The sequence below is a fragment of the Castanea sativa genome, chromosome 2 (assembly GCF_040712315.1).
Source record: "Castanea sativa cultivar Marrone di Chiusa Pesio chromosome 2, ASM4071231v1".
Lineage (NCBI taxonomy): Eukaryota > Viridiplantae > Streptophyta > Magnoliopsida > Fagales > Fagaceae > Castanea > Castanea sativa.
In genome coordinates, this window is record NC_134014.1 from 53,476,805 (window position 1) to 53,489,396 (window position 12,592).

General features: G+C 33.5%; 2 protein-coding genes across 2 annotated transcripts; one reads left to right on the top strand and one right to left on the bottom strand.

The window, feature by feature from the left end:
* Positions 1–1,895: 1,895 nt before the first annotated feature.
* Positions 1,896–7,197, top strand: LOC142624157 (putative protein phosphatase 2C 46). The gene is made up of 5 exons (XM_075797676.1): positions 1,896–2,287; positions 2,740–3,151; positions 3,376–3,743; positions 6,077–6,313; positions 6,577–7,197. Exons 2-5 carry the CDS (start codon positions 2,833–2,835, stop codon positions 6,841–6,843), a joined length of 1,191 nt encoding a protein of 396 aa, XP_075653791.1. The 5' UTR covers positions 1,896–2,287; positions 2,740–2,832; the 3' UTR covers positions 6,844–7,197.
* A 3,593-nt stretch (positions 7,198–10,790) lies between these two features.
* LOC142626127 (dolichyl-diphosphooligosaccharide--protein glycosyltransferase subunit 4A) lies at positions 10,791–11,703 on the bottom strand. The gene is made up of 2 exons (XM_075799917.1): positions 11,547–11,703; positions 10,791–11,076 (listed from the first exon to the last, which is right to left on the bottom strand). The coding sequence occupies exon 2, from the start codon at positions 11,074–11,076 to the stop codon at positions 10,963–10,965; it is 114 nt and encodes a 37-aa protein (XP_075656032.1). The 5' UTR covers positions 11,547–11,703; the 3' UTR covers positions 10,791–10,962.
* Positions 11,704–12,592: the final 889 nt, after the last annotated feature.

A 12,592-nucleotide genomic window follows, 5' to 3' on the forward strand; every position in this document is an offset into this window, starting at 1 on the left:
GTCATACTGACAAGGATGTTTGTGATTGAGAATAGTTGTAGCCAGAAAGCATTAAATACTCAAATTGCACGCAACAACATTAAATTAATAAATAAATAAAAACTACTAGAGTATCAAATATGAGAATTAGCTCATTAAAACTTTTTTTTTTAATTATGGTTTATGTGAACAAAAAGATATATGGGTTAAAATAGGGGGAAAATTTAATGTCTTATATGGAACATTGTCATCACATTTTGGATGCCAACCGATACGTGTGTGTGTGTGTTTTTTTTTTTTTTGGGAGCTTATCTCATTTGCATAAATAGCTTTTACGCAAAAGAACATCTTAAACAATTCAAGAAAAAAAAATCTAAATAATATACAAATTAGTTTTTTCTTTTTTGAGCAAATACAAATAAGTATTATTAAAGTACATATATAGAGCCAAGTTAATCATGATAAGTGATAACATTTTAAAACATCTATGAAGTAAACATGTAAACCCAACAGGTAGTTCTAGAAAACTCCTAGCTCACCTCAAAAGAAAAAAAAGTTACGATAATAGTTAATAATCTATTTTAAGAAAATTTTGACATAATTTTTTATGAAAAAATAGAAAAAGCTGTTAAAATATTAATTTTTTTTCTTTTTCCATAGAAACTTTCTTTAAATAGATTATTATCCATTACCTAAACGGCATTCCTTAGCATTTTCCAAAAAAACTCCTAGGCAACCTTTTCCTAGAAATCGTATACAAAAAAAAAAAAAAAACCCAAAATACCTATTTTATGTTGACAATTTAGCATCAAAACGTAGAAATGTAAACCGACATCATTATATTTTTCCCTGAGGAAAAAAAAAGTTACAGAGATTTAACAACTATTAGACTCCAGAAATGAAAATAAAATAAAGAAAAAAACATAGAAAAAATGTGAATTTTTTTTTTATTTGTCATTTTTTGGTTGGTCATTGGCAGGAATTTCAATAGAAAAATAAAGAAAATGAAATAACTATATCATGAAAAAGATTTTGAACACATTGGTTACATTTTTTTTTTTGACAAACCAAAAATTAGAACATAATAATAATTTGCGCATGTGATGAGGGTTTTTTTTAGTGGTCCTATTTTGTAGGAAAAAATTGTGTTTTTTTTTTAAATTTTATATATATAATTTTTATTTTAAAAACCTAATTTATAAGTGGATAAAGTAATTTGAAAATTAACAGGAGATGAAGTTTTTTTTAGTGGTCCTATTTTGTAGAAAAAAACTGTGTTTTATTTATTTATTTTATATATATAATTTTTATTTTGAAAATCTAATTTATAAGTGGATAAAGTAATTTGAAAATTAACAGGAAAGTAGTCCTATTTTTTAGGTAATGTTTTAGTGGGAGTTAGAGTTGCATTTTTACCAGTCTTTAGTTTTATCCCTACTTAAACATTGGGGTATAAGAGCATTTTTGAACTAAAAAAATGAGAAATTCAAACAGGGAAAGCTTTTTAAATAATAATATTGATATAGATATTTCATTCGGACAAAAAAAATATGTTTTTTTTATTCTAATTAATATTACATCCAGACAATTTTTTTTGGCATAAATCATCACATTTTAAATTATAAAAAAAACCCCTGTTATCTGTTCAAAATGAATAAGTTTTGGGATAATATTTTTCTAATATATTCATTATTTTTTATCATCAAACTAAAATATTATGATCAAACCCTTAATTTTTGATTTGATAATAAAAAACTAATGAATAAGTAGTAAATTAAAATTATATTAATTTTTTTTAACAATAATGATTATTTAATTATATTCTACCTCTTTCTATCTACTTTCTGTTTGTTTGGTTATTTATATGTGGAGCCCACAACTGCCCATATGCATTGCTGGCTTTCACACATCGCTTTGTTCGTTTTCTTTTATAAGCCTTTGTCTGCTGAGAAAGAGAGAGAGAGAGAGAGAGAGAAAGAGAGTTTCAGTTTGTTCAATCACACTGATTGAGAACTCCCCATATATTCAATTATCTCTCTCTTTCTTCGTCCTATTCCTCCTCTATCATCTACAACAAGACCAAAAAAGAGTGAAAAGTTTTCATTTTTATCCAATATTCAGAGAAAAAGAGAGTGACCCATATAAGAAAAAACCCTATTGGCCACAGCTTTTGAATTGATTTTGATGGATCTATGGATCTAACGCTTTTATACCCACATGTATTGGTCTGTTTCTTTTAGATCCCCATCATTTTCATTTGGTGGTATTCAATCGCTGACAACAACTGATCTAGGAGCCTAATTACACTGTGAGTTATCTTTTCCTGTGTATGTTTGTTTTTATTACAACTTAGCAATTCATGTGTTTGGTGTTTTTTTTTCCCTTTAAATTTGTGTTTTTGGGAAGTTAAAGTTACTGAATTTATGGTATGTGGGCAAATAATTGTATGATTGGAGTGTGGAATGTGAAGGTAGATTTAACCATTACTCTTTGCCACAACTCCTATGTTGTTTTTATTCATTTAGAGGTAGTATTAGTAGGGTTGTGGATTTCTTGAAGTTCTTTGTAATGGAGATGGGTTTTGGATTTCAGGCCATATTGTGTTCACTTCAATGAGGTTTTAAGCTTAGAATTTAGACTAAAAGTTTGTTTCTTTTGTTAGCTATATGATGTGGTTTTGATTGAGAGTAGAGGGTAGGGATGTTATTGTGTTAATCATGTTGTTTTTTTAGTTCATATGGTGGTTTTCTTGGTCTGCAGGGGAGGAGGTTGCTCGGGTCTTGGTTGTAGAGGGAGGGATTGCATCCATTTTGGATGTTGAGGAATTGGAGGCTGGCCCAGGTGAAATGAGGGATGTTATCAAGGTTGATAAACTTACTGAGGGCCTGCTGGGGGCCATCCTCGGACCGTTATGTCCTCTCGGGTTCAGATGCAGCAGGCCGGCAAGATGGTTTACTTTGGTACAAAGACACTGGGCAGCACATGAATGGTGAGTTCTCAATGGCAGTCGTCCAGGCCAACAATTTGCTTGAGGATCAGAGCCAGATTGAGTCAGGTCCCTTGAGTTCACTTGAGTCTGGACCATATGGCACCTTCATTGGAATATATGATGGTCATGGTGGGCCGGAGACTTCACGTTACATTAATGATCATCTATTTCAGCATTTAAAGAGTAAGAAACCTATGCTCAGATGGATTTTTAGCATGAAAAGCTGAAAACGTTTGTTAATGCCAAAATTGACATTTACTCAGTTCCATGTTAAAAACCATGAAAGTTTACATGAGTTTCTTTCAGTAATTCAGGGCTTTTGTTTTGTTATACTTAAATTGTTGGGTTTGAGGTGGGAAATTAAGTCAATGGTTCTCATGATTGGGTTGAATTGGGTATTTTATCAGGGTTCACCTCAGAGCAACAATCAATGTCAGTGGATGTGATACGGAAAGCATATCAAGCGACTGAGGAGGGATTTTTGTCTGTTGTTACCAAACTGTGGCCTGTGAATCCCCAAATTGCAGCTGTTGGATCTTGCTGCCTGGTTGGCGTGATCTGTGGTGGTACTCTCTACATTGCCAACCTTGGTGATTCCCGTGCTGTGCTGGGGAGGCTTGTCAGGTCAACCGGGGAGGTTCTTGCCATCCAGCTGTCAGCAGAGCATAATGTGGGAATAGAATCTGTGCGACAGGAGATGTTCTCTTTGCACCCGGATGACTCACATGTTGTGGTTTTGAAGCATAATGTATGGCGTGTTAAAGGCTTGATACAGGTGAGTTAGTTGTGTGGGTGATGATGACTTTCATTTAAACTAGCCCATGTAATAACTTTTTCTTCCCTTTCTAATTTCTTGTATCATTTTGATTTGTGGAATTGAGATGGTACAACATTAATGCTTTTGAAACCTTAATGACATTTAGTACTAAAACTAGCTACAAATGCCTTGTCATATTATGGATCCTGTGATTTTTACCAATATTTATGCGAATATTAGTTCAGTTTCTGCATGCAGCACATGTTAGCTAAGTAATTGGAGTGATATATTATCCATGTAGGCCACATGTGATTCAGACTTTGTCATGTTGTTGAGTCCATGGTTTCTAGTCTCAGAGCCTGCATTCAAAGTAAGGCTGTTAGAGTTGTTTGTGTAAATTAATCTGTATGCTAATAATTTCTGAAGGATGTTGTTTGAGGGGGAAAATTGCAAGAAGACCTCAATTTTTTTTCTTGTGCAAGGGAGGGGACTCTCTTCCTCTTTCCACTTCTACTAGGAGCAGTTGTATATTATTTTGGCCTCATACCTTGGCTTTTGGGTCTTAGGTTCAAATGTTGCCATTGTTCATGAGAAATTACATAATAGTTTGAATGAGGGACTATATTGCTTTAGACTTCATTTTGGTTCTGCATGGAGCCTCTCTTTTTCTTTGTAGGCAAGTTGTTTATAGTTCCTTTCCTATGTGCACATGTTTAACAAGAGGCTTCGCTGGGAACTCTTGGTTTTGTGGTGTTTTTCTTGTTGTTTCTGTTTTTCTTCTCTTGACAACATATGAATTTCAGTAAAGAAAGTGGTATTGACAAGGTATTTTGATGTGACTAAGGAAATCATGTTGGAATACTAACTAACCGGAGAATGATTTGGGGGATGAAATATGATTTTCCAACCTAAATACGTTATTTAAGGTTGCATTCAGCCCAAGTTAACTTGCATTGTCATGGAATAATTCATAGAGCATGTGCATGGCTTTGTGAGAAAAGGGGTTACATGTTACAAGTATCACTTATCAGCATTGTTTAAATCATGTATAATTCAATCATAAGATGCAGCACATTCATTATGTTAGATTCCTTTATAGAAAGCATATATTTGGACTATGGTAATTCTATAAATAATAGGAATAGTGTGGAGATTACAACAAGTTTCTTTGTTATATCTATAATGTAAGTATTCCATAGTTTGGATGTAATGGCTCACAATAAAACTAATTAGGCTAAATTTCAAATTGTAGCCTCTAACTTTGACCTATTTTCAATTCAGTCCTTTAAGTTTAATTTTTTTAATCCCTTTTAGTCATTTCGTCTAGTTTTGTCCAATCTCACCAATAATTTTGGCATTTTTCAATTTCCAAACTGTTTTGATGGACCTAATGGTGTGGATTGGACAGAGTAACTATATTGGAAACAACGGAAGTTAAAGGACTCAAACAAAAACAAAGAAAAAAACAGAAAACACTTTAAAGGACTGAATCGCAAACACGTCGATGTTAGAGGGTGTAATTTGTGAATCAGCCAAAACATAATATTGGTAAATTGCTTACTGTTGCAAAAAATTGAGATTGGCAAGTCAGGTATCCGAAGTCCGAGACACCTTTAATTTGGAACCTAAAGTTATTTTATACTTCAGAAACAGTTCTTATGCCTAGTTGATCTAAGTGACAAAAGGAGGGAGAAGACAAATGATGGTCACGTGCTTTTGGCAATTATTTTCCTTTGTAAGTGCCTTTGGCACTTATGCTGGCTTGGTGTTTAATATAGATCCTTCTAATATTGTTGATGAACCAATATGATAGGCCATTATGATCTTTGCTTTGAAGATGACTAGAAATCCTGATTACAGATGGTCAACGTTTAAAATTAAGAAATGCAAGGATGAAATATTTATCCAAAACGGGTGAATAAATGAAAGAGAAATGGCATTCATATGAGAATAAGACCCTAAAAATGTCTTTACATCAATGCCATTTATACTTTATAGTTTGTAATTGATTTTGACACGATCGCACTAAAAGGAGTTATATAATAGTGCCCCTGTGATGAAGGACAGGGGATGGTGTTGGGCTGGGTCTTAGGTTCCACAGATTCCTGAAAAAGTTAACCCTTGTACGTGTTGTTGCCTTACTGATGATTCCGTACAATATCTCTATGACAATGGAAATTGGTTTCTTTTGAATTAGATGAATTTACTAAAATTAGTTGGGTATGTGGATTTGTATACATGTACACATGCATGTATGTGTAAATTATGATGCAATTTTTGTGGCATGCTGAGCATTTGTATTTCTCTTGGTTTTAACCTTTGCTTATTTGTGGATATGTTTTGTGTTTCAGATATCTAGATCTATTGGTGATGTATATCTAAAAAAGGCTGAATTTAACAGGGAGCCTTTGTATACTAAGTTTCGCCTTCGTGGACCTTTTAAAATGCCAATTTTAAGCTCTGATCCATCAATTTCCATGCATGAACTTCAACCCCACGATCAGTTTCTCATATTTGCTTCTGATGGGCTGTGGGAGCACCTTAGCAATCAGGAAGCAGTTGATATTGTTCAAAACCACCCACGCAATGTAAGATATTTATCACAGCAATGGCAGTTCTAATTTGTATTTGTATTTACTTGCATGAAATTTTAGAGTTACCAACAGCTGGCTTGACCTAGTAAATTTGGAATTGTTAGTGACTTGTGAAACTTTGTGGAGATGTTGGGGCTTTTCAGCCCATCCAATAATTACACTTGCTTTCACTTTGTGTTTACCATGATTGTTATGAGTATCATATGAGGGGCCTCAAGAAATGATAGAACTTGACATTACCTGTTCTGTTCATGCAGGGAATTGCCCGGAGGCTTGTGAAAGTTGCCTTACAGGAAGCAGCTAAGAAGAGGGAAATGAGATACACCGATCTGAAGAAAATTGACCGCGGTGTCCGCCGACATTTCCATGATGACATCACAGTCATAGTTGTTTTTCTTGATTCAAATCTTGTGAGCAGAGCAAGTTCAGTTAGAGGCCCTACTTTGTCTGTGAGAGGAGGTGGTGTTAACATACCTGCAAAGTCTCTAGCCCCCTGTGCCACACCAGTGGAGCTTAATAGTTAATACTACTTGATTAAGCCGCCGCATTGTACTATTGTACGTGGTATAGGATCCTTCTCAGAATTCCGGTGCCTTCAGCTTGTATATCCAAGAGAGATAAGAGAAGCTGTGGTCATTTTTATCTTGTACAATGTAGATTTAACCAAGAACGTGTATTTATTTAGTTTTTAAGGACTTGAGCAAGGGAAGAATCAGTGAAATAGAGCTTCAAAGGTGACACTGATGATTCTTTCTTCGAGATTGTGTTCTTACGTATTCATTTTCCTCCCCCTCTCTTTCTTTCACTTTAGAGTTTTGTGTTTTGTATATTATGTGAACTTCATCCCTTAAATCAAAGTTTCAGATCCTGTTGCTTCACGGCTTCGCTTTACTTTTTGCACTTTCAGATTCTGCTTGTGTGCTTACTTGAAGAGATACATATTGGTCTGAACTGATTGGAAATTCAGCCTTAATTGGTTATTTGTACTTGGCAGTTGGCAGGGAGCTCTCGAAAAGATATGGATAAGCATCATTGGGTGCATTTTGCACATCAAAAGAAAATAATAAAGCTGGTAAAAATATGGGTTCCAAAATGGGTCTTTGTTTCCTGTGTAATTTAGTTACAGATTGATGATGGAGATTAATTAAAATGAAAAAGCTGATCCAAACTGGAATATTGCATACGTTATCTCATTGGACAGATTCAATCCCAAATCCATTCATTTTTCGGCCTATCAAATCCATTTATTTTTCGGTCTACTGAAAACTAGGTTGTATAAAATTAAACATACTTTTAGTTTAGATTTATATTTTTACCTAAAAGTTTATTTGTTAAAAGTTGACCAAGGTATAGTGATACTAAAAAAAATGGATTTTTTTTTAATTTTTTATTTTAATATACTCGAGTGTGTTTGGGAAGTAATGAAAGTTGTAGCTTATAAGAGTTTTTAGTTTATTTTTGCTTCGGTTTTATTGCACTTTTGGTAGTATTTATAGATCTCATTGCACTGTTCAGCTAATTTTTGAGGATTTATCTACGGTATTTTTATCAAAAAGTTTTCAATTTCAGCTAAATAAACTGTTTCCAAATCAACCCTTAAACAAATACAGTAAAACTTAAAAAATAAAAAATAACAAAGCTGATCCAAACTAAACCATTGAAATCAACTACTGGAGACACGCATGGTTTATGGCGGATGAGCTAACAATGAACTAGAGCAAAATCTAACCAGCCATTAAGCTAAATGATAATAAAATATCATTTAGCAATTGGACTATACAACTTACATGAGATTGAGATGAGAGATAGTAGCAAGAACAATTCTAGATACACACCAAATCACATACATAATTTTTATTTTATAACTTATTGATTTGTACGATTGTGAGTAATTGACATTTTCTGCCCGCTAATAATTTGTATGATCTACCATTTTTTATGATTACTCACAATTACACAAGTCAACAAATTATGAAATTGGGCTTGCGATTGGGTGTCTTTAGATTGGTTTTAGAGAGTGCATGCGCAAGAGAAAAAATAAACCTTGCAAGGAGACCAAAGCCACATACTTGAGAGTCCAAACATATATAGTTTTGTTGGTAATAGTAATGTGAACATAAAAACTAGGAAAAAATAAAAGACCACAACTTTTTGTACCACAATTTTGGGACAACTCTAATTTGTGTGTGTTTTGGGTAAGAAATAGATGCGTTACAAAAGCTAAGGAAGTGAAACGAATGCGAGAACTAGGCCGCTGAATTATCCAGTACACAAAACCCTGAAACAGCAACAGGAAGAATGGAAAATATGACAAAATCCGGATCTTGAGACCTACCCCAGCCAGCAAGGGCATTGGTAATCCTATTCACCTCCCCAAAAACATGCTTAACCATATAATTGTGAATCCTCCATAATAGACATGCACTCATCCTCCAAAGGCAAAAGGTAAGTGTGAATGCTAACATAACAATTCAGGAAAGAGACCACAACCAAAAAATCAAGCTCACCAAAGGGCACAACCTTGACGTAACAGACTATGAGTAGTAAAAAAAAATTGTAAATTTATGCGAAAGTGAAGGGAATTCAGGTCAGGACAGCGTGAAGGGAGCTTTGGGTAGTTCGGCTGCCTTTTTCCCACTTCCCAGCGCATATAAGTCTACCCCATTGGTCATGAGAAAGAGAGAGAGGAGAGAGGCTCCACTTCTTTATTTATTGTCATTTCCCTTATCACTTTTTAGGGGCACGATTCTCCATACCTACGAGCTATCTTTCCACGGAGAAAACCTGAAAAAGAGATCCTCCAATATTCTGATTTCTGACTTACCAAACTCTTCTTTGGCGTCTTTCTTTGCTAATCTTGACTCTCATCATATTATTATTAACTTAAGACTTGCACATTTCTTTTCCTATTGTAGTCAGTAGAGCTAAAATATGGCATAAATTTCTTTAAAATTTTAATCATTCGTTGATCATTAATAATCTACAATTTATTGCAAAATTTTTATAATTCTATGGTAGAATTACCAAGCCATATATAGTCTGTCAAGTACTCAGAATTCAGAATATTTATAGTGTTGGTTTCATGATATTTTTTAGGGCCCGTTTGGTCGTTGCTCTAGTAACGTTGTTTATATTTTTTGAAAATACGTGTAGTTGAAAAAGTGTGTGAAAATACGTATAATGTTGTTTAAAAATTTAAAACTGTTACTTAATGACTGAAATAAGGCATTTAAAGTTTCATGTGAGAATTATGTAAGTGTCACTTGTCTCCAACACATTGGAGTCTTTTATAGGCTATGTCAATACTGGTTCAGCAGGTGGTAAGAATTTATCATTGCTGTTGCAGTTAAAATTATTTACTTATCCTTATTTCTTTTCTTTTCTTTTTAAAATTTTTTTTATAAAATTTTCACATTACAGCTTACAAGCAAAGCCAAGCAATATGACAGGACGACTAAAGACCCAAAAAGAAAGAGAAATTTAAAAAAAAAAAAATTGTCCTCTTAGAACGTTTTTTATTTTATTTTATTTTATTTTTCTGTGTAGTCTTGACTTTAGCAGTTAATAGACAATTGAGGGTCCAAATCTTTGTCCATATGTCTAGACTTAGCTATGGTACTCCACAAGAAGACGAGTAAATCTGCAGAGAGAGACAAAAATTTTCTTTTAACATTTTCTCTAGTAAGTTAGTGCAAGTCTCTGCAGGTTTACATTTTTAAAGTAACAGTGTCAAATCCACACCCATTTTTATGATAAGTTATGGTTAAAATATATTACTTTCACATCTTGATTAGCAAAAGAATATTACTTTCACATCTTGCAGTAACATGAATTTTATTTTGTATTAATTACAATAATATATTATTTTTTAAATCATGAGAAAAATATAAACTATAGTATTTAAAATTAAGGGCTAGTCACATTCAGGAGTGTGCTTGCTTTTCATAAATCCAGCAGCAGCAGCAGCACCACAACCTAGTAACACTAGTGGGTGCCTGAAAGAGAAGAGAGATAGAAAACCTAAACTCTTGCTTAACTGCAAATAGAATTTTCCTACATAGCCAATTAGCTGTAGAATCCATCCCAATAAAAGAATTTCATGAGTCCCACATGGAAATGCATCTCTAGGCATTCAACCAAATCACAAACCACAAAGCTACAAATGCTTTACCTGTGCTCAACACCTCATGTGATTTGGTCAGATTAAGATCTCAACCAGAAAAAGGCCTAATCCTTGTTGCAAGAATAAGAACAACATTTCAAACAACAGTCTTCAGTATTTAAACACTGAAACTCGTTTTTCCATGACGCTTAAACAACGATATTAGAAATCTCTAACCAAACGGGCTGCCAACCCCCAACACTTGAATTGATACTTGACAATTTCATGCCACATTCATAGAACCACACCGCCATCATGATCCCCAAGACATTAACAGCATTACCAAAATTAAAATACAGCCGAACAAAATGGGCATTCAAAGCCAGAATCTATTACTAGATGGATTACTTTTTCATGAAAACAGAACAATAAAATGATAATCACGGTCGCAGAGCTTACATTTTGCGAAACAGCTCAAGTCTACAAAACTAGAACAAACATCACCATTGCAAACACACAAAAAAAACAAAGACAGAAAACCTTAGTTGCCTTCATATTTCGGGTCGGCCACCACGTAATGATACGCAATCACCAGTACGAAGATGAACACGCCAAGGAAATTGGCAAAGAAGCCGAGGTCCTGATCGTCAATCATCTGTAACAAAAACACGCAAAACATCACAATATCAAATTTTCTCCTTCTTGCTTAGTAAAAAACCCTAGAAGTAAAAAAAAAAAACAAGATCGATTAAAATTGAAAAATCCCAATTCATCACACATCCAAACAGAGATCAAGGACTTGAATTGAAATGGAGAACAAATTAAACTTTGATTTTTTTTTTTTGTTGAATTAGATTGATCAGATTTCCCATTTAGGAATTTGCCAATTTCAGCTCAGATAACCAGTTCGGGACCAAAAATCTTACCCCAAATACCAATTTGACTCCCAAAATTGTTAAGCTAATACACAAAAACATATTCCCAACTCATAATTGTACAAATTATGCTCAGTTACTCATTACTCAATTATGCAATTAGGTCCAACAATGAGAAAAGCCAATGCAATTAAATTAAAAAACCAAGAACAATTTTCATTTCAGATGGAGAGTGGAGACATGGAGTTACCGGCGGAGTGGCTGGCGGCAGCAAGGCGGTGAGCCGGTGACTGGTGAGGCGGTGAGAGAGAGACACGTCAGACAACGACTCAAGGAGAGACTGAGAGAGATAAGGAGGAAGGTCTGAGAATATAACGAATTTATACCTGTGAGGGGTTGTCAACAAAACGAAGCCGTTTTCATGTTGTTGTTGTTGTTGTTTTCATTTGTTTGTTTTTGTTTTTGTTTTTTTTGGTGGTAATTACACTCTCATTCGTTGAGATTTGTGAAAATGACACCTAAAGAGAAAAAACAATTTCTACCTCTTGATATCTAATTGACCAAAATCTATTAAATTAATATTAGATATATTGGTCGAAAATAGCCAAATACCACATTTTGGCAAAATTTGTAACAAACTAGCACTATTTCGAAAATACTTCGTAATCTATAACTTTTTTGGTATTTGAGTTTCACAAAATCGAGTTCTAAATAGTACTCGAGTTCAGTGAACTTGAGTTCCTAGGAAGTCGCCAGCGTGGCATTGCTGATCTGGAAAATGTGCAATTAAAAAAAATAATGTGGTAATCGAGTTTACTAAACTCGAGTTCCATGCAACACAATACTTGAGCGTACCAAACTCGAGTTCTTTGTAAATAAAATGCTCTTTATTTTTCTTCTATGGTACTCGAGCTTACCAAACTCCAGTTCCTTATAATATGGAGCTTGAATTTGGAAAGCTCGAGCTCCTTATACTTTTTTTTTTTGATAATAAAAAAATAAATATAAACATAAAAATAAGTAGTTTTTTTTTATGTTTTATTTATTTAAAAGTGAGAAGATTAATATAGATTTTTTTTTTGTTAAAGAAGTATAAAGTCATGTACTTAAATTTAAAATAGCTATTTGAATATCTATTTACTATGATAATTTCTTAAAACTTATTTACTAAATGCAATATCTACTTACCAAAAATTGCTACAAAGAATGATAATGAACGTCATTATTTTTTACAATATTTAAATTTTCACAATGAATGATAATATATGCTACAAATTTTTTGAAGATCTTCATTAA

Bases quoted from the DNA above. Each gene is read 5' to 3' on its own strand.
- LOC142626127 (XM_075799917.1), bottom strand. From the start codon at position 11,076: ATGATTGACGATCAGGACCTCGGCTTCTTTGCCAATTTCCTTGGCGTG.
- LOC142624157 (XM_075797676.1), top strand. From the start codon at position 2,833: ATGTTATCAAGGTTGATAAACTTACTGAGGGCCTGCTGGGGGCCATCC. The intron at 3,744-6,076 runs GTGAGTTAGTTG...TTTGTGTTTCAG, and splicing joins GTGTTAAAGGCTTGATACAG to ATATCTAGATCTATTGGTGA. The intron at 6,314-6,576 runs GTAAGATATTTA...CTGTTCATGCAG, and splicing joins TTCAAAACCACCCACGCAAT to GGAATTGCCCGGAGGCTTGT.